Genomic DNA, 21,315 nt, shown 5'->3' with positions numbered 1-21,315 from the left:
CAACAGTGCAGAACAAATTTCTTCTCAAGGCACTTTACAACATTAACTCATGTTCATGTTTAATGATATGACTTGAGTTTGATCCAACTTTAATTTAAACGCATCCCGTTCATTCCAATACACTTTAGAGTTGTCTACCTAAAGAAGCCTAACTGATTGCACCGAGTCATTGACTTTGCCGAAGTCTCTCATCCTGAGCAAAATTGCGGCAATAGTGGAGATGAACAACACCCTCCTAACAGCAAGAAATGGCAGCAGTAGCTCTGACTACGAAGCAGATCAGGAAAAGAAAATGTGTAAACATCGACGAACTGGGCCAGGAGTGCATCCTATTGGAAAAGAAAACAAGGAGACTAGAGAACTATTTTAAAAGGTTGTTCAAAAATTACATTTGTGACAAAACCGTATATACCTTTGCAAGACATCATGTAAAGGATAATTTCTTAAAGCAGCATTATTTAAGTTTTGACCCAAGTATTAGCTTAATTTGAGATATATCAAATCAATTTTCAGGTCAATATGCCACACTTGGTGCGTAACGATGCTCCGTGCATGCTGCCCTTCTCAAAAAGTCGCCTATATAACTTGAGAGGGTCAGCTCCATCTCTGAATGGGTCATGTGACCCATTCTATGGTAAGTCAGTCTGAGGTCAGACTGCCCTAAGAGCAAAATCAAACAAGTATGACACTTAAGATGAGACATATTTTTGGTTCTCTGATGTAGGATTTAATCAAGATTAAGGATTTAATCCATGACTTCTCAATCTTCTCGTCCAAAGTGGTCTGCTATCAGATTCCAACACACGGAGGCAGACTGTTTAATTTTGCAACAGTGCAGTGTTCCCAGGGGCTTTCTGGGGCGCTAAACCTGGAAGTTACAGTCCTAGCACTCCTGATGGTTAAACATGACACAGTGCTTCTATAAAGGAGCATAGCCACCTTATTTTACTTTTTTATTTATTTATACGTCGGTAGCTCACTCTGGTTGCAAACAAAGCTTTTATGAAAGACTATCACATCCTGCCGGCATATTAGTTGTCATCTGGGTGTTTTATGCTTTGATTTTGCTCAATTTGTTAGTAAATAAAGCCTTTTCACATTTTATTTATGACAACGGAAGTGCTTCACTGCGCATGAGCAGCAGGGGATAAAACAAGGAAGCGGCTAATGGCTGTTAGAATCTCCCAGCAAAACAATGAAGAAAGGTCTAAGATCTAGTGAAAAAAAAAAAAAGATTCCAAGACAGGAAAGACTGGAATGTCGCTGGTAAAACAGTATGAACGTTGATGCTCACTGAAGCAGACGTTATACCTGCCGAGGCTCAGATGTGACCGCAGAGTTGATTGATGTGAGTGAATGTTCTGATATGAGGCTCTTAAAGTTGCTGTTAGATCGGTTTATTTAATTAATAACGGTTGGTCTTCGATCAGACCAAGCTGCCGCTTTACTGCGAGGCATTGCAGAGGGTCAGGCTCGGCCCGCTGTTATTTAAAATCGATTTATGAATTAAGCAAACCACCATTATGATAGTTCTGCAATGCTGTCGCTAGATGTCGCCACCTCTGTTTATTTCTGTTTATTGCGCCCGAGAGCAAATCATTTTTTGGCTTGGTATATATATTCTTATTTTATCATGATCAAACAACCTTAAATCTTAGCAGAATCTCTAGAATCCGAAGCATGGTGTAGTGCTTCAGAAAAACTGGTCCTTGCTTTTGTGGTGTATAGCTGTAAATAGTTGATGCATCAGATATCTTTTCTTTTGACAACCTTACATTGCCTTTCACTATGTTATTCGGTGTATTTCAAGTCAGATCTTTTAAATGAAAAGACCAAAATACAATGGCCTGGTCCTCATAATTTAAGACCACGTCATCCCAACAGGAGCACTTTTCTTCATGCTGGACGTGTGAGATGTGAGAAAGGCAGGTTTGAGGTTAGAATCTCAAAACTTTTTTTCTTTCAGTCGTTGCAAAATACAAACACACTAATGGTTTATTTATTAATGAAAAACCCTGAACATGGTTCTAAGGTGCAATGTTGTAAAACTCTCTGACACTGCAAAGATATCTGAATAAATACCGGAGTAGTGAGTCTGCCTTCAGTTTATCAGTATGCTCCAGGTACAGCTGGTGTACCTCCACACCATTTAGCCATCAGTGAAGCGAACGGCATGCCTTCAAACCTTTTAGCACATCTAACGTGATTAACATCCTGCTCATATCTAGTAACGAACACATTTTAGACAAAAATATGATATAATATAGCTGCAACATCCTTATTGCAAAAAAAAAACCAAACTCCCTTAAACAAAAACTTTGTCGAAGTAACTTTTGATTAATTTTCAGCATTCAGTCTTCTTGTGTTTGCACATCTATAAGTGAGCAACCATAAGTAAATCTCAGCCGTGCTGTAGGATTTGCTTGACATTTGCTTAATCGCGTCCTTCACATAAGCCACAGTTTGCAGAGAAGTTACGTCTCAGTTTTACAATGAGTATCTACAAAAGTGTGTGGTGAGTCAGGAGCAGGGCAAAAAAAAAAATCTGCGCGTATAAATACACACCATGGTACAAAACAGGGAGCCCGCCATGAACTGGAGAAAAGATAGGACAGCAGGGACGTTATGAAACTGGACATTTCTCCAAAACTGACAGAAAGACGACACTGAAGCTGCTCAGGCAGGCTGCCAAAACACTGAACAACATGCCGGACTTTCCAACAATGCTACCCAGATAATTAATACCTCAATAACCAGTTTATTCCTTCATTAATATGGGTTGGAGGCACATCTGTTGCTGTTTATGGTTGCATGGGTTCCTTCATTTTTTTTCCCAATCATGAGAATTTAGCACCCTTTGTTTTTTTAACTTACAAATTTTGAATGAAACCTTATTAATGATGTGCTTTATGATTTAATTACATTATTTTTATGCTTATTATCTTTGCGATGTTATTTAAGAGGGCAACGTGTTTGTGCTGTGTAATCCCCTATCTCTAAGGCAAATGTCTCCCAAGGGAGACAGATTAAGAGCCTTAGACACGTACAAGTTGTGCTCTACATGTAACATCAGACTCCTGTATTCTCCAAATGTCTGGAATATGGAGTATGATTGAGAGATACATCTATTTTCTTTCTCCAAAGACAATATCGAGGCCAGACTAAAATCCTCCCAAACCTTGTGGGAGAATGTGTTATGGTCAGATGAAGCCAACGTTGAACTAAGCATGACTAAAAAAATACCCCAACATACCCACAGTGAAACCTGGTAGAGGCAGCGTCATGCTCTGGGATTAATTTTCTTCAGATGAAACTTTTTGTCAAGGTGGATGAAGCTTTGAACGCTTCCAAACACCAGTCAGCTTTGGGTCAACTGCTTCAGTTGTCTGCTACCCTGAAGATGAAGAGAGATTTAGTTTTCAGCATCACTGTGAGTCAAATAAAACTTCCAAACCTACAAAAGAGTCTGATCATGAGAGGAGAATTGACATTTTGGAAGCACTTACTCAAAATCCAGACCAGAACTATTTCAGTGAGAAAATCTCTGAGACCACTTGAAGAAGGCTGTGGACAAGAGATCTCATCATGGTCTGATGGATTTAGAGAACTTTTGTATATAGACTGAGCAAGGAAAGATGTAGCACCCTGATGGACTCCGACCAAAGTTTATTCAGGAATGCGATCAAAAAGTGTTTCAACAAAGTTTTATTCTAAGTGTGGGCACATTCATGCAAGCAACTGGGTTATTGCATCTGGTTAACTCCCCCCTCCCTTCAGTAGAAGTATGGAGGATGAATGCAACATATGTGGAAGAGGCTCAGAAATGACTTGTCATGGTCTCAAAAGCCTGGAACTATAACAGGGGTGTGTAGATTTTTGAGAGCCACTGTATACAGATGATCAAGTGACTTTTCTGCTTGTCTAAATGGTTTAGAGTTTAAAATAAGTTATGATGCAAAGGGGAGCAATGCTCTAACAACTGCCATTTTCTGACTTCTCCCTGTCTGCTATCTCGTATCATTCTCAAGCATTGCGTGAGGAACAAACAAGCAGTGCTAATATACTGAGACTTAAATTGAGTATATGCTCTGTATAAGTAAAGATTGCACTTTTAAAAAAAGCATTACGGACCCCAGTTTGCACTGGTCATCGAGGCGCTACAGAAAAAGCAGTATATGGAAACGCACTGTAGCATATAATGATGGAATGAGGCTGCTGCTTAAGATGCCAAGATGGAGGAGTGCAAGCTGTAAATGTTTGCATACCCATGTGTTGTGTTGTATTGCACAGTCTTGCGACCAGATGTCCACACAACTTCATTGACTCTACATCAAGTCTAAGAGTTTATTTTACTATGTGAAACTTTTTGCCACAGATGCTCCACTGGCTTGAGATCTGAGGAATTTGAAACATAACTCAACAACATCTCAGGTTCTTCCTCTCCAACCATTCATGTGTCATTTATGCTTTGTGCCTGTTGACATTGTCTTGCTACAAGAGGCTGCCTTTGTTGCTTCCTGTTAGTTTAAAGGGCAACTCAACAAAATCTCAAGCAAATCTATGTGAACACTTGGGAAAAGACAAATAATTAATAATGGTTTCAATAATTATCATGAAAATCTGTCAGTCAACATTGTGATATCTAGCACATAAAACTGCATTTCGGCAATCTTCTTGATCTAAAACAGTACATTTTTTTGTCCTATTTAATGTCAGATAATGGGAAAAATACAACTTGCTTTCTTATGCAGTGTATTTAAATATTCTGTCTAAACTCTATGTTGCGTCTCTGTGATTTATATAAAGATAAGATAATAAACTCCTTAATCGTCCCACAATGGAGAAATGTGGCTGTGACAGTGGCAAAAACACAGAGTTATTCACTCAATCAGTAAAACAGCTAGTCTACACTAAAGTTAGTTCTAAATGAACATACCACCAGGGCTAAAATTTAAGTAAACCAAGCAAAACAAGCAAAAAACAGCCATAGTAAGTATTGAACAGTTATCAATGATATAATTATAAGGCATATTCAGGTAAAAAGAAATAAATATTCAAGTTAAACAGAGGAAAGACAGCAGCTGACTAAATTAGAACAAATTCAAGTTATACCAACCAGACCAAACATCAAACATAATTTGGATTAAAATGTATTTTATTTTATTTTACAGACTGAAAGCGTTATTACCACATATAACAAAATAAGTAACTTGCTTGATGGTAGTTGTTTGTATTGAACATTACTTAGTTTAAAAAAAAAAAAACTTCTCAAGATCTATCACCAAATCGTTGTTTCTTTTTAATAACATTATTCAATTCCGTTCAAAATATATTTTTTAGAAACATATAGTGTTTTCGCAAAATGCGTAGTGTCAGCAGCTGATGCAGTTATAATGGCAACATATCGCTCTAGTAGGTCATCCTTGACATCAGCTGACATCTCCTTCCGCCAGGAAACGTTTTCAGCTTCTCTTTCAGACGGAAACTCCTCCCTGCATCCGGGCTGCACCCCGGCTGACTGCTAAGGAGCAGACCCGCTGCTCCTGCGCTTCCCGGGAGTCGGAGAACTTTCAGCCAATCAGAACCTCGGCTGCGTATTACGTCATCCTCAATCAGCGACAGCTGTTTTGAACTTTTGCACCCAAGTTATCAGACTCACCTGAACTTGCAACATGACGGCGGACATATGGGACGTTGTTGTAGTCGGAGCCGGACTGTCCGGCCTGAGTGCGGCTCATCTGCTCAGAAAACGGGACGCTAAACTGAGAATCCTGATCCTGGAGGGGAAAGGTTAGGATTAGGAACAGTGTTACATGTGGGGAAAGTGAAGCCTTAAGTGATCTGCTCTGTTCATGATTGCTGTGTTTCTGGCAGATCGAGTGGGAGGTCGCACCGTGTCTTTGGAGATCCCAGCAGCGGACGGCGTTGATCGCTGGGACTTTGGGGGACAGTGGGTTGGAAGGTAATTATAGCCTCACCTGGGACTTTGTTTTATCTACAGTACGCATAATTAAGTCAGAGCGGACAGAACACAGATGAGAGGATTTTAACACCTGTCAGCTGAAAAGGGGAGCGGCGCGTCTCCGGTTTCCTGGGACCATTAGAAAAAAAGATGAGAGGTGAGGCGCTCATAATAAAACCCTTGAAGACTCCGAGTGGGGATTGAGGAGCATCAATACCCATCACGCAAACAGATTAGGAACCTAATTGCTCATTTATATGAGAACCCTTGAGTAAGGATGCTGCAGACGATTCTGCACTCAACCTCTACAGGTGCATCTGGATAAATTAGAATATCATCCAAAAAGTTAATTTATTGCAGAAACACGGTCAAAAAAGGGAGACTTTGGCAATTCTGAATGTTACAAAAGGCAAAACATGAGGACTTTGAATACAACAATGTTATTTTTATGGCCCACACTGTCCTGGGGAAGACTGCTGCCTTTCTGCTAAAAGTTGTTCAGGTTTCAGCCACCGGCATCCTCCAGAACGAGGGAAGGCCACATTGCTGAAGATGCTCGCTGTTCACAGATTTCTCTATTCACGCAGATTAATGGAAAGTTAAGTGGAAGGAAAAAGGTGTGATGGGGGACAAGATGCACAAGTTTCATCCTAGAGCCAATTATAAAGCAAAGGCAGTATAAAAGGTGGAAATCCATAAAGAATGGGACTATGTCTGAAATTATAGTCACCACATGCAGACATATCCAGTATGTGGGCAATAACTGTTGCACTCTTTGTGTTAAGCAACTCCTGAACCAGAGGCCACCTAGAAGTGTCTTACAGGGGCTAAGAACAAACCAAAAATGTGACCGTTGCTCACCGGCCAACATCCTCTTTTTAGATTACAGTAAATAAATCTGCAGCGAAAGCAGAAAGGGAGGAAATCTAAGTGGCTCAGTGCGACTCCTGCCGCAGTCCACACCTTGTGACTTTATTCCCAAACTCTTAAATGGGGTTTGCCTCTTAATTCTCACAAGGACGCGATTGCCCCATCTGCTTTTGCTCCATTTTTTTCTTCCACTGAACTTCTCTTGAATTGCATACAACTCTCTGATTTCCAGGTATGACCTTTTGTGGCTTCTGCTCCTTGTAGTGGGTGTCAGTGATTGTCTGCTGGACAACTGTTACATTTTTTTAGGCCTTTAAAATCAGCTTTATTTACACACACAAAAAAACAAAAAACGTCTTTATTGTTCTTATGTAATAGTTAAACTTGCTCTGAACCCAATTTCTGTTTTTGATTTCACCTGAATTGTCTAAACATGAGCTTTGCTTTTTTAAATAAATTAATGAGGTGGTAGATAATATTTAAATCATATAAGATCCACCTGTAGTTTGCATATCCATCCCCACAGTGAAGCATGGTAGTGGCAGCTTCATGATGTGGGGATGGTTTTCCTCTGCATGGATGGATGGAGCTAAATACAGGGAAAACATGCAGCCAGAACTACATTGGGATGGTCTATTTCAAAGCTTGGTCATCTGTTAGAATGGCCTATTCAAAGTCTTGGGGTTTCTACAAAAATATTCGCTCAGATGGGGCTGGAAATATAAAAGCCCGCCACACCTCTCATGCTTTAATTAGTTGAATATTCTAAAAGCCACGTATCATTTTCTTTCTACTTCATAAATATCCCCTTCTTTGTTTTGATCTGTTACAAAAAATCTGAATAACAGGCATAGACATTTAGACTTTGATGTGAAAATAGGGGTTGGAATAATTTTGTAAGCGATCCTTTCCTGGTTTAACCTCCACCAAGCTAATCGGACGAGCGGATGTCAGAGAAGTACATCTGCTCGCAAAACAGCCAAATAAAGGGGACTGATGGATGTTATCTGCTCATAATTACCTCTCATGCCACTCCAATTAATGCAGAAATAATTGTATTTTCTTTTGGTACTGAGAGACATGACCTTTTATTTTTAAGAGGGGTTGTGGAGAATTTTGTGGAGTAATTTGTTTAGGAGCTTTTTAATGGCAGTCTCAGGAGAACTCTCCAATCTTTTTTTTTTTTTTTTTTATTTTTTTTTTTTAACCCAGCTTTAAAATATTTATCTGCTTCAGTGTTATCCGAGGTAGCGTTTTATGAGGATTCATAAAGCTTTTGAATCTTGTTTTTTTTTTTTCTTCTTCTTCTTCCTGCATAGCACCCAAACTCACATTATGGAGCTCATAAAAGATTTGGACTTAGAGATTTATCCGCAGTTCAATGCTGGGAAAAAGGTCCTTCATGTTGGTGGGCCGACGTCCAAAGTGCGAGTGTACCAGACCAGCATCCCCGCTCTGTCTCCGCTGGTGCTCCTGGACTTCACCCAGCTACTGTGGAAGGTGAGACACCAGAAACACGTGGGTGACATTTTCCACTGGGTAAACCCCGACTCTCAGAGGGAAATTCAGACCTTTAGAAAGGAGGAGGGCTTCATATCTTGGAAATCTCAGTTACCATTTTAAAGTCACAATTGTTTGTCCGTGTCCTGGTGTGAACTCTGATTGCATTCGGCAGTGTGTGTTCTTTGGGTTGATACATTTATCACACAGCAAAGTACCGCAGCATCTCCAGTTTGGGCACAGATGCTTCGGAGCAGCAGCAGCAGTGTGGCGTGGTGCAGGTGGGGAAAAAACAGTTTGCTTTCTGTAGCCTCAAGCTGTTCTTACGCTGCTGTCTGTATCAATGGGGTTGTTTTGTCTTCAAAGCGGTGAACTGGCGTGTCTGTGTGTGATGGGCTGTTTATACCCTGTGCTCAGGTTGACAGGCTGTGCAAAACGGTGTGCATTCAGGATTTGCTGAGAACTCCCAATGCGGCGGAGCTGGACAGCATGACTCTGCACTCGTATGTCGAGCAAAATGCTTGGACTGAAGGTCAGTTTCAGCTTAACCGCCTTTAACCTGCAACCTTGATCAATCAATCACCATGAAATGCAACACATCTGCATGAGGATAACTTGAAGAAGGGCCTTTTCACTCTCATCTGTCAGTATCCAAAGGGTTAAACACCGAAAGACTGGGCCAAATGTATCATCTGTAGAAGGAGAACATGCAATTGTCAACAGCAGTAGCCCAGCCGAAGTCTTCCTACTAGGAGGTGTAACAGCTAAACATTGACTCGGATGTAGCTTTTATGAAGAGAAAAGCAGGGGGAGAACATAAAGTCAAAAGCTGAAATGACAACAGAAAAAAGTCAAAATGGAGAGTAGTAGGAGAATGTCACAGAGTGTAGAAAACTACAGAGATGGCTCAGGATAACCTCTTGACTTAAAACTGCTAGTTGGTTCCACAGGAGAGGAGTCTGATAACTATAAGATCTGCCTCCAGTTCTACTTTTAGAGACTTTAGGAACCACCAGTAGACCTGCGAGTCTGAGAGTGAAGTGCTCTGTTAGCAACATGTGGTACAATCCTATCTCTGATTTATGATGGAGTTGAGTATTACGGACTTTATATGTGACAAAATAATTTTATAGTTCTTGATTTTAAAAGGGAGCACAGGAAGGGTAGCTAAAAAAGTAGAAAAATTATCTTTCTAATTTTCACTAGAACTCTTCCTGCGGCGTTTTGGATCACCTGAAAACTTTGAACTGCATTTTTGGACTTCCTGATGGTAATCAATTACAATAGTCCAACTTGTGTCTTGTTTGAATCTAAAAGCAGGAACTTTAAAGTCATCCATGTCTTTATGTCTTTAAGACATACCCGTTGTCTACGTAACTGATTGGATGCATCTGGATTTATGGATAAAGTAAAAAGCATAAAGTGCAAATGTATCCTGTGCTGTCTGCTAATTTTACCAATTTGAATCATTATACGCTGCTCAAAAGAATTAAAGGAACACTTTGAAAACATCAAATCTCAATTGAAAAGAAATAACTAGATTTTTTTTTCCTCAGTTGAGGGAAAAAAATAACTTTTTAAACATGTTTTAGAAATTTTAATATAAAAAAAAACTCTCACATAATTTGACAGGATAAATATATATATATATATATATATATATATATATATATATATATATATATATATATATATATATATATATATATCTCCATATATATATATATCTCCATCCATCCATCCATCCAGTGCAACACTGAAGTGGCTGCAGGAATTTCTGGTTTGCACCAATTGTGTTTTACGTGCAACAACGATCACCTGTATTCTCCATATTTCCAGAGCAGCGGTGTGGAACTATCCCTTCTAGATAAAAGGATAGGGTAAAACATCAACAAAACCTTATGGGAAAATATGAAATACTCTATTGAACCACAGTATCAAAAGATTAACCTGGCTAGCTAGATTGATAATGTGTAGCACTCATCAATCTTGGTCTGCTCCCACTGAATCTGTTTGGAGAAAGGAGGGACATGCAGCAGAACACTCCGAGCTGATTGGGTGGAGTTCAAGAGTCTTGGAGCAACAGAAGAAAAATCTGTCTCTCAAAGTTTTAAATTTAGTGTGGGGAACAGTCAGCAGGACCTCAGAGCCCTAGTGGGGATGTAGGGGTGTAACGACATAATGAGTGACAGGAAATATCATTAAAACCTTAAAGCGCACCTTAAACCACAACACTGCATTGTGATTGGCCCGAACCGATTTTTGTTCCGACAAAAACTTTTGAAGCCTGAGAGGTACGAGATGGATTCTGGTGTGTTTTGTGAACACACAAATACTGTAATCTTGCAGGTAAGGTTATCAAAGTGTATGTTGAGCACATAAACAACACAACACATCATTGTAAGTATACCATTCATACAGTGAAAAATGGTGGTAGCAGCACCATGCTGTGGGGTTACTTTTCTGCCCACGGAAATTGGGTTTATTTTTCAAGGTGAATAGTTAGAATATCAAACGTTCACCCAGGAATGTTCAGGCATCTGCTGAAAAGCTGAGGATCAAGAGGACTTTCATTTTGTAAAGCCATTATTGTTGTTGTTTGGATTTAGATTCATAAAATCAATATTTTGCAAGGCAGAGCAGGTAATTATTGGCAGGTATGCTAGGTGATGATACATCCCTATTAGAAAAGACTAAAAAAAATTAATCAAAATTGTTACAACAATGTATCAATTTAATGGAGTGCACATTTATGCAATCAGGTTATAGCACCATTTTATATTTTTTGCTTCTAATTGGCAAAAGAATGCGTTAAAAAATGTAATGAATTCTTTTTTTTCCCCGTAATTATACTATTAAAATATTTTGATTTAACAGCGCTGGATAAAATGAGTGTAAATAAAGTTCAATATTGCTTTTGAGAGAACTTGACAAGTTTTAAATCTAAAGCAATATTGGTAGTGTGATGTTGAAAAAAAAATATGCATCTGTCACAGTTGCTATGCCAAAACACTTTTTTTAAATACCAAACATTTCTCTTTTTTTCTGTTGCCTTTTACTTAATTATGTAGTATACAGATTGGGGGTTCAGATGTTAGGAACAATACGTGTTGCTTGAGCTTTGTGCTACTCATTCTGTGCTTTTGTAGCACTTGGAGATTTTCCTTGAAACTGTAAAGAGCACAATAAATAAAAATGGCTGTGCAATTTGTAGGGCATGTCTGTGCTGATTCAATACAAAATGTATTGTAAATGTAACTTAGCCTAATTTATCAAATATTACTACTTGATAAATGTGATTAATCATGACTAATTCATTAATCTAAGTACTTAGGGGCTTAAGTAAAAAACTTAATGTTTTCATTTGTGTCCCACCACTACTTGTAACAGATTATTATTTTTTTTACCTGAAATGTATAAGACAAGTATCAGTTTTGGAAAAACTTTAATCTTTTCAGAAAGATTAAAGGACTGGAATAGCACATTTAAATCTGTCTTGTTGAACATTCAGCTAATGACATGTTTACTCTTGGTTCAAAATAATCATGTGTAAACATACAAGAAGATTTTGTACACTAAGCATTTTGCCTCACACATTACAAATATAAAGGATTAAAGCCATAAATTAACCCCATCTGAGTTTTGATATGAGAGAAACCTTCAGAGAGCAGCTGTGACCAACACAACCTGCTTTACTGTTCTTTCATGGTGTGAGATAAATGTGTTCAACACACAACTAGACTGTTAGCAAACCACAGATTGGTGGATAAACTACGCAAATGAACTATTTCCTTTCTGTGCTATCCTTTTAATGTGAATTGCTTTCATAGATGTCTGCAATTGTCATTCCAGAAACCCTAGCATCATAACGTAATAAAATGTATAGGGTCAAGATTGACATGCATGTTGGCCTGGGTCTGTGTTGGTGCAAATACTTTGAGAATCACAATAATTGAACACTTGAGAAATTTGCTGTAAGAACATGTTCACCTCAATCTCTGCTCAGACCAATTTTTGCTTATGTTTGTACACATTTTCAAACATTTTAGACTTTCTCAAGGAGTTCAACACCTGCTGTATATTCCTCCAGCATACTGCGACTGGTGCACTACTGTATTTTTTTTCTTTTTTCTTTAAATATACCAAATTTACCAGCTGGACATTTTTATTTATTTATTTCTCAGCATGCCTGTGCTAATAACCTTTTAATTGCATTGTGGAAATGGCTAAGAATTTAACGAGTTAAACAGACAAAGCGAGTCATTCCCCCGTCTGCATCAGGGTAAAAACTAACTTTCTTGCATTATGTATTATGTTGCAAGCAGGCACAGACAACACATTTTATCCATGTTCCTGTCATCAATTTTCCTCTTGCACGTTGAACAAACAGTCAACCCTTTAAAAAAGCCTTCACTCATCACACACAATCACTCTGCAGGGTCGGTCGTCTCTGAAGGCTAACATATCTCCTGGGTGCTCCCATTGTCTTCTGCTAGCTTGTGTTGGACAATCCGGAATACACCTCAGCTGTGGAGATGCATGCAGCTGTCATGTTAGGTGTTTGTCCACTCATTCCAATAAGCCCCTAAATTGATACATTTTGCATTTCAGTACTGATCACTCAAAACAGAATTATGATAGTGCTGTCAAGAGATTAAAAAAATGGAGAGATTAATTATGCCTTTTAAACTAATTACACTCTGATATATGTAACAAGTGGCTTTATAAAGCATTTGTTTTTGTGTAGCACTTGAGACTACTCCCAAGTGCTACATACAACCTTCAGTTTTGGCCACCAGGGTGCATAGCCGCATTATCTCATTAAAAAAATATGTCAGTAGCTCACAATGGTTGCATACAAAGTTTTTATGAATGATTTATCATGTCTTGCTGGCCTATTAGTTGTTGTTTTGGTGTTTTATACTTTGTTTTTGCTCAATTCAGATCTCTCAACTTTTTATGGAAAGTTAAGAGAGAGATTATGTTAATCTTTGGGGGTGCTAGATGGAATGGATCCAGTCAACTCTGTCATTTATAAACTGACTAGACATGGAAGTAGATATGTTTTACTTTTTGTTAAAAAGTGAAAGGGCAGTGTCAACACTATTGTTCAGTTAGTGGGTTAAAACAGAAAAAAACACAAATGTTCTCCTATGGTCGTTTAAACATAACAAGACTGCCTAATATTAATCATGTCTGTTTAATCTACATTCACAGTATTTATGCTCAATATTGCACCTTCTCAACAAGTAAACGGCTCTGTGGTCGTTTCCAGATCTCTGACCAAATTACAATTTGCTCTGATTGTCACTCATCTCCAGAAATTCTGTTTGCTGCAACCAAAAATCCGCCTTCCTGAGTCCATTCCAGCTGTCTGCTTTATTCTTGTAAAAGAACCTTAAGGAAATGTTCTGCGCACTTCTCCGCAAAATGCCTGATTTCTGTTTTCATGACGGTCAGTGCAAATGAGTTCAGGTTCCACTCTCCGTCAATGAAATATCCGGTTACCCCCAAACAGCTGTGGTTGTCAGCTGAGGTCCAGTGATCTGCAGTTATAGCAACACAGTTTGGCAAATCCTTCATCAAACTCTCGAGTTTATTTTTCTTTGCGCTGTTATTCATCTTGCCGATTTTTGCATTTTACAGTTGTCCTGCACAGTGGCTTATATGATGGATTACCGGACGCAGTTTGCAGCACCTCTGTTAACCCCTCGTCTTCTACTGTGTTTATTCGCCTGCAGTTCATGGCTATCGAGTTGGAAAGCACTTTTGTCACCCTGTCGATCGCTGACTTGCTCATACGCAGGATGTTGTCATCGAGTTTAGATTGGCAACGAGTTCTGTTACGGCTTGCTCAACTGCTAAAGTCTTCGCTGCTAACGTTAGCTGTTGTAGCATTCACTGCTGGGTTCTTCGTGTTGATATGGTAGGCTAACCTTGAGCTTCTTTGGTGGTAAGCAAACTCCTTTTTGCAAAGAAGACAGATCACTCTTATCAATTGTCCCACTGGGGCATTTTTTTTGAAATTTAAATTTACCATTCATAATACCTATAACTTTCATGTACTCCTCTCTGCTACTACTCACCGATGACTTGCCCTCCAAATTACATCGGACGCCTATCAGCTTATGCTAAGTAAGCCCAAACTCATTGCCAGCCAATCAATGACTATTTCAAGATGACATTTCTAGATACTTTCCAAAAAGCAATTTCTCTCCACCATCTGATTGTGTCTCCAATTGCTTCAAGTCTGCTGCTACATGTTTCCTATGAAAATGTTTGTCAGATCAGGTGGTTTCCAACTCAGTAGCCCCTGTAACATTACTGCCTTTTATTTCCATGGCGATGCCATAATATGCATTTAACATTATAACATACTGACTTTAATAAGGCAGGTTGGCATTGACATGTTGTCAAAACAATTTAGTCGCATGGATGCTGCATGTCTTATGCACCATTTATACCGCAGATATGGGCCACGGCTACAAAATCAATGCAACTATAACTCCTAGTGCAGCAATGACCTAAAACTTAATTTCACTCAACAATCTGCTCTCTGCAATGATGAACATTCCTTCACTTTCCTACTTTAGTACTGTTTTTCAGTGGCCATGTTTTAGTAAAATGTTTTCAGCATATCCTGTCTCCTAATAACCAACCTGATTTAGAACACTGGCTTTCTGACTCGCAAACTAGAGTGCCGTCAACCTAAACTTGAATCCCATCACATCTTCATGGCTGGAGTGCTAAATCGCATGCTACTACTTGTTTATTTTTCACTGGCACCAATATACTCTGACTAAATTATACTAAAAATACCTTTTAACATAAGGACTGTTATTGGTGTTAAGACGGCTCTGTTTGCTGCTCCAAGACAACGGTTAAATCATGTGTTGCTGTAGTCTCCATGGGCTTTTTAAGGAAACGGCCATCACACCATGCTCCATCTGTATATCTCTCTCTCTGTGGTACTAATCAACCATATCACCCGAGGCTGTATATCCCAGCATACAGCCTGCAATCTGTTGCAGATTAAGCGGTGTCCTTTGCTCTGGACTGGATTCCTCCTGTTACTGTTTTTGTCCGTTACTCAGCAGTTTTTTTTTTTTCTTCTTCTGCTCATGAATCCTTTTTAGAGACCACCAAATATAGCTGTTTTCCCACTTTACTGAATTTTGCTTATTTATCTCGGTAAATTTCACATTTTTAGTTTCTTGTACAGTGAACCAGAAGTAAGAAGTTGGGACATTTTCACCAATGGGGATTTAGTTATGTCACCTTTTTTTTTTGCATAATTCATCTTGAATGACTTCCACTGACAGGCAAAACATAGTTAGCATGGCTCCCAACTTAATTTGTGGGATCTACAATGTGACATGAGTGTCTGCATAAATTAAATCATTTTGGCCTTGACAGAGATCCATGCTAGTTACCAAGAAATGTTAATAATACAGACTTTAGCATATGGATAGGAATTTGTATAATTATATGCACCATAAATGTACAAAAAAAGTTATCCAAAAAAAAAAAAAGTTGAAACATTAGGAACTCATTAGCTACGTTTACATGGACAAAAGTAATCGGAATAAGCAGGCAAACGGAATAAAAACGTATAAACAAGCCGGAACATTGTGATCAGATTAAGATCAATCGAAATGAAATTATATTCCAAAATGGGGGGGGGGTGCTAATTGATAATCCGATCAATATGCGTTTAAACACTTGTCAGTATCAATTTATTCAAAATGTGGCAAACTGATCTGAGTGCCCGTGTGTGCCCAACGGAACCAATTTCCACATTGAGTGGCGGAAATACGTTGGGAAGCAAAGTTGTCGGGGCAAAGTTGTTTAAAATTTTTTTTGTTCCTTTTTTTTTTTTTTTTTTAAAAGGGAAATTTGATAACTGTCAGAGTGGTTCTATTCTGAATAAAGCCAGCTACACATACACCACATTTTGATCGAATTAATTGATTGTGTGCCCATATAAATGGTAAAATCAGATTTATTTATTTATTTTTTTAAGGTGTATGGCCATGGTATATGCCTACACCAAACAGACCAAAATCCAGTTGATCATAAGATATGGCTATTTACTCCAACCGTCTGTTCAGATAATGTTTTGATAGTCCTTTTTGAGTCTAAATAGAACCCCAGCAACGGCCGCGATGAGCAGATATTAACAGACGTGGCACCATCTCCCAGCAGTCCACAGAACTATCAGAAAGTCATATGGTGACTAGTAAATCAGGACTAAATAATGCCAAACTGAGCCTGAGCCCTCTGAAATGCCTTGTGGTAATGCGGTCAAATTCTGTGAACAAACGCACGTATCGGAATATGGAGTTGGAAGTGAGGTTGGGTCGTCTCAGGATTGCTATCGTAGGGTGCATTTAGCAACTATTTGTTAGTTACGAGATCCAAGCTCCTTGGCTTTGATTCCATACTGGCAAACTTCTTTTTCCCAAAGCCGTCGTTTTAACAAGTGACAGTTAATGATACAGTATGGCTGCAACTTTTTTTTTTTTTTTTTTTTTTTACTGAAAAAAACAAAAAACAAAGACAGGATGTAGGCTATGTAAACATACAGAAACCAGGTTCCCGATGCCCAGGTATCTCACAATGCCCAGGTATCCCACAATGCAGTGTTGTTGTTACCTCCCCTTTTCAAGCCCCATTGATTTTTCGTGAAGCAGCGAAAGCAAATGGCTTAAATTTGTCCATATTTACTCTGCATTCTGATGGATTTTTTTAAAAGTGCATCCATGGCAAACAGGGCTTGGTGAGGAGCGAAATCTTCCCACCAGTGGGTCCAATTGGTGAATGTTGCTCTTGTGTAAAGGGCTTTTCCACTCAAAGCACTTTACACAAGTTCAGACCATTTACAATTTAAGGGAGGTAAGCAATAAAATGCCAAAGCTCGCTGTCAGAGAACTGCTGCAAAGATTGTCATCTTGGTGTCTCTATAAGAATCATTTGATGGTATCTAAATGTCAACCAGTTGTTGAGATGACATACCAGGAGAAGTAATGTTCTCTCCTACTGTCATAAAGGTAAACATGAGTTTGTTAAACTCCCCTTTGGATTCTGAAGATTATATAGCCATTCAGACTGATTTTATTTAAGGGATTTAGCTATGACAGCTCTGATGTTTCAGATGTAAGCAATAAATGACTGATAATCTCCAATAATTCTAGAAAAAAAAATAACCTGCTGTGATGCCTGTAAAGAAGCCTTTTGCGTCAGCTCACACCATCCAAGTCGATGTTCAGGAGAATTTATTGTTTCAGTTTCTGCTGTTAGTATGCTTTTATTCCTGCTTGTACCTTTTTGTTGAGACATCCCTCCGATGTGAAGGGACTTCTGCCCTCAGAAGTCATAATCAGATGTTTTTGTTAAAAGAAATGACTCTCTGTGGCGCTGAATTTATCGACTTCACAATGAAAAGAAAAGTCTGTATGTGACAAGATGATTACAGGTAATGGTTGCCTTCTCATATGGGACAGTGGGTCTTTTTGTTGTAGAATAAAGCGCTTTTTTTTGCAGCCTGCAACATATGTGTAAGTGGAGTTCTGTTGTAGCAGGGAAATGGCTCTGATTATAGCATGTCTGTGTTCGTCAATTCTCCTGTGGCAGAACTGAAGGAGCAACTGGGAGTGTGCAGCAGGTCTGTCTTTGGTGTGGAGCCATCCCAGATGTCCTTCCTGTTCTTCCTCATGTACGCCGCTGCAGCTGGAGGTCTCATGGCGCTTCTGGAGAGCACTCCAGGCTGTGCTCAGGAGTTCAAGATAAAGGTATATCCCTCATATCCTCCCCTTGATACTCTTGCAATTTTAAACGTTGGCAATGCCACTAGATATCTACTCACTGGAGTTGGGCTAAGCCCTTTCATCACAGTCTGCTCAGCTTGTGCCATGTCTCAGGGAACATGCTGCTTTTCTTTGGTCCTTAAACATTGATTTAGAGCATCTTAACACTCCTGGCTTTGAACTTGTTGTGGATTTCGCTACTTTTCTGTGTTCCCCCTTAGCATGAGACTTATGTTCCTTCTGTACTCTGTGTTTACACTCTCACATGCCATCCCACTCTCCTCCCACTGTGCTAAAGTGTAGAAAGGGGCTGAAACCAGTGAGAACTAATGGATTAACAAGGTCATTCAGAAAATGGCATCACTGCTTTCAGTTTGAACCTCCTATGAAAGGCGTTTTTTTTATTTTGGTTCCACTTTTCTTCACTCACAGCAGCATTCTTATGATTTAATTCCAGATATGCCCTGAAGAAATAACTGTAAACACGGAAACAGCCCGAGATGCAGTGAGAGTGATACCGTAAATGCCATCCGGAGCAGATTTACTACTGTTGGTCCCACAGTAGAAAAGGCAGCTTACACCTGCAGTATTTTCTCTATTTTCTTTTTCCCACGTTAGATTTGTCAGTCAAAACCAAGGGCAAATATCACAATATTTTACACCCAAAAGGTCTAAAAAAATAAATAAATATGCAAATGTATTAAACATAACCAAAGCACACTTGGCCTGTATACACATTTTAAGAATTTGTTTTTCAAAAACACTTTTTTCTAATTACCCTGGAACCGGATAACTCAACGATCTGCCTCCCATTCTGCTTTTAGAACCTCTAGGAACCAACAGTAAATCAGCCGTCTCAGTGCCCTGTTAGGAATATATGGAACAGAGAACATTATACACTATACTATTACATTTTGGTTTTCAGTTTTTACTTGCTCCTATAGATATGTTTACTCATATGTTTCAGTTCATTGATTGATTATTTCGGCTTCCTCACACAGTCCAAAAACCCGTTAGATTAAGTGGTAACTCTTAGGTTTCTCTGTGACGGCCTGTCAGGTTGTCCAGGGTGTACTCTACCTCCGGCATAGCACAGGGGAGTATAGACAATGGATAGCTTGAGCTGATTAGAGATTGAAGCTAATTAAACCCAGCAATCCTTTTCTCAGAAACCTGTATTATAAAACATCTTGAGGATGAGGCCACAGCAGGTCATGTAATGGTTCTGACAGATCGGTGTTGTGGAGTCAGCCGACAGATTACCAGGGTGTCCATGGGTGGGAGAAAAATGTTTCTAGGCTAAGAAACTGTGTTGTTTTTACGATGATTTTTACATTTTCTGGACAGCTGTTCCGTGGATTGCGTAAATAAATATTTGCTGTCTGCTTGATTTTTGAATAATTATCCAAATTATGTTTTTTGTGTGCTTTTGTTCATGAGGCAAATGAAGCAGGCTGTTTGAGTGCAGCTGTATAGTGCTACTTTAATTTTTATTTCCTTCTCTCTCAGTATGACTAGCTTGATGCAACATTTTATTTATGGATGTTTTGAAAAAACTGCAAATGGACTTAAGTTTTAACAGTTTGAGAGGCTAAATAATGTCTAATAAGTAAGATTTTCAGCCGCTTCCATTCACTGCTACTAAGTTTTACACAATATAAAGTATATCTTTGTGACAATTGTTTGCAGAAATGGGTGGGCTGATCCCAGGAGTCATCTGAGGAGCAAACTTGTTTAAACAAGGAGTAAAATTGTACCGATGTCAACCTGACATGAGACTCTGAGCTTTTATATCTACCTGAATGTTTCCAGAATTTTAGATTTTGAATTAGTTTTTGTCACAAACAGGGATTTGCTTCTGTGGAGACTTGCCTCAAAGCACCTTTAAATCTTGGAACAGCGTGCCAGTTTGATAGATCAGTTAGATCACACTTCTCATAACTTTCTCCAACTAATTAGGAAAATGGATATTGTGACGTCCACAACTTGAAGTGAAGGTTTATATGGCTAATATAGCGATTTGTCACTGTGACCATTGATTCAGTATCAATGCATGAATTATGTATTTTAAATGTAACATCCTTACTCTGGCAACTTTTAGCTGCATTCTTCAAGTAGGTACATCTGCAAAAAGGGGTAGGGAAGGGAAAACCTAAGTAAGGGAGGGGTGTAACTTAAACAAAGAAACACGTGATTGGTTGAGCATGTCTTCGTATCTTTTGCCTATGCCCTATTTGTTTGCTTTTTCAAAACCGGATCGGATGAAGGTTAAGTAAGTGTTATTAGGTGACACTAGTTCATTAGAGGGAATTAGAAAGTTTAAAGAGGAAACTTTTTAGAACCTATAGAGTGTGTGTGTGTTTGCGCACCCACGTGCGGGCGTTGGGGGTGGGAGCTTGAACGGACCAATCAGTCTGTGTGTGGGGACGGAACGCCTAAACTTTTGATTCTCCCACTTCCAGTTTTCAGATGTAGCCCGTGCTATCTCCACTGCCCTCCGCGAGCATTTTTTCTTGCATACATTTTAACGTCGGCTTCCTTGATGGCTAACATGGAAATGCAAACAGCAGGATGCTACAAGCCTGAACACAAATGAATCAGTAAAGTTTCCAAAATGTTTATTTATGTCCTTTCAACTCTACAGGAATCCCTTACTGAAATGTCTATATCCACCCATAACATGTAAAGAAATTCACAATTCCTCCTTTGGTCCAGGAAAGGGCATTAATGTTCACCACGTCGAGCCTGACTCATGGTGTCTTATCTGTTTCTCCACAGGGAGGCACCCAACAACTTTCTGAATGTCTGGCCCAGCGGGTTGGCTGGAAGAACGTCCGGCTGGGCTCTGCTGTGACGGCCATATGGCAGGTAGAGTACAGTAACGTCTCACTCGGGGACTGATGAGGCGTGACACTGAGATAACAGCTTCCTCACTGGGGAAACAGGCTGTCTCATGTGAAGGTGCTCTCTGTTGCGCCTGAATTTCCCCCTCATCCACAGTTAAGAGACCGAAGCTTTAAGTGGAGTGGACCCATCAATACATAATTTTCTTTAGGTCATGCTGGGTAGTAATGTGTTTATTTATTCATCGACTTTAAAATATTAAATGTTAAGTATTGCAGAGCTACTAAATTAAATACTGCACCTAATCAGTAAATTGTGCCTGTCACTTAAGAA

At 39.2% G+C, this 21,315-nt stretch overlaps 1 protein-coding gene across 2 annotated transcripts in view; it reads left to right on the top strand.

Moving 5' to 3' along the window:
* Nucleotides 1–5,527: 5,527 nt before the first annotated feature.
* si:ch211-127i16.2 (probable flavin-containing monoamine oxidase A) overlaps nt 5,528–21,315 on the top strand; it is a 99,303-nt gene continuing 83,515 nt past the window's right edge. Inside the window, exons 1-6 of one of the 2 annotated variants that reach the window (XM_036140075.1) lie at nt 5,528–5,790; nt 5,875–5,962; nt 8,152–8,332; nt 8,750–8,864; nt 17,966–18,123; nt 20,917–21,006. In XM_036140075.1, the coding sequence (XP_035995968.1) occupies nt 5,673–5,790; nt 5,875–5,962; nt 8,152–8,332; nt 8,750–8,864; nt 17,966–18,123; nt 20,917–21,006 (750 nt within the window). In that variant the 5' untranslated portion in view covers nt 5,528–5,672. The remainder of the gene's footprint in view (nt 5,791–5,874; nt 5,963–8,151; nt 8,333–8,749; nt 8,865–17,965; nt 18,124–20,916; nt 21,007–21,315) is intronic. The other variant, XM_021317296.2, reaches the window with a different exon arrangement.

Source organism: Fundulus heteroclitus, chromosome 8, assembly GCF_011125445.2.
Source record: "Fundulus heteroclitus isolate FHET01 chromosome 8, MU-UCD_Fhet_4.1, whole genome shotgun sequence".
In the NCBI taxonomy this organism is placed as follows: Eukaryota; Metazoa; Chordata; class Actinopteri; order Cyprinodontiformes; family Fundulidae; genus Fundulus; species Fundulus heteroclitus.
The sequence above is the reverse complement of the archived record's forward strand: the minus strand, read 5'-3'. Positions and strand labels throughout refer to the sequence as shown.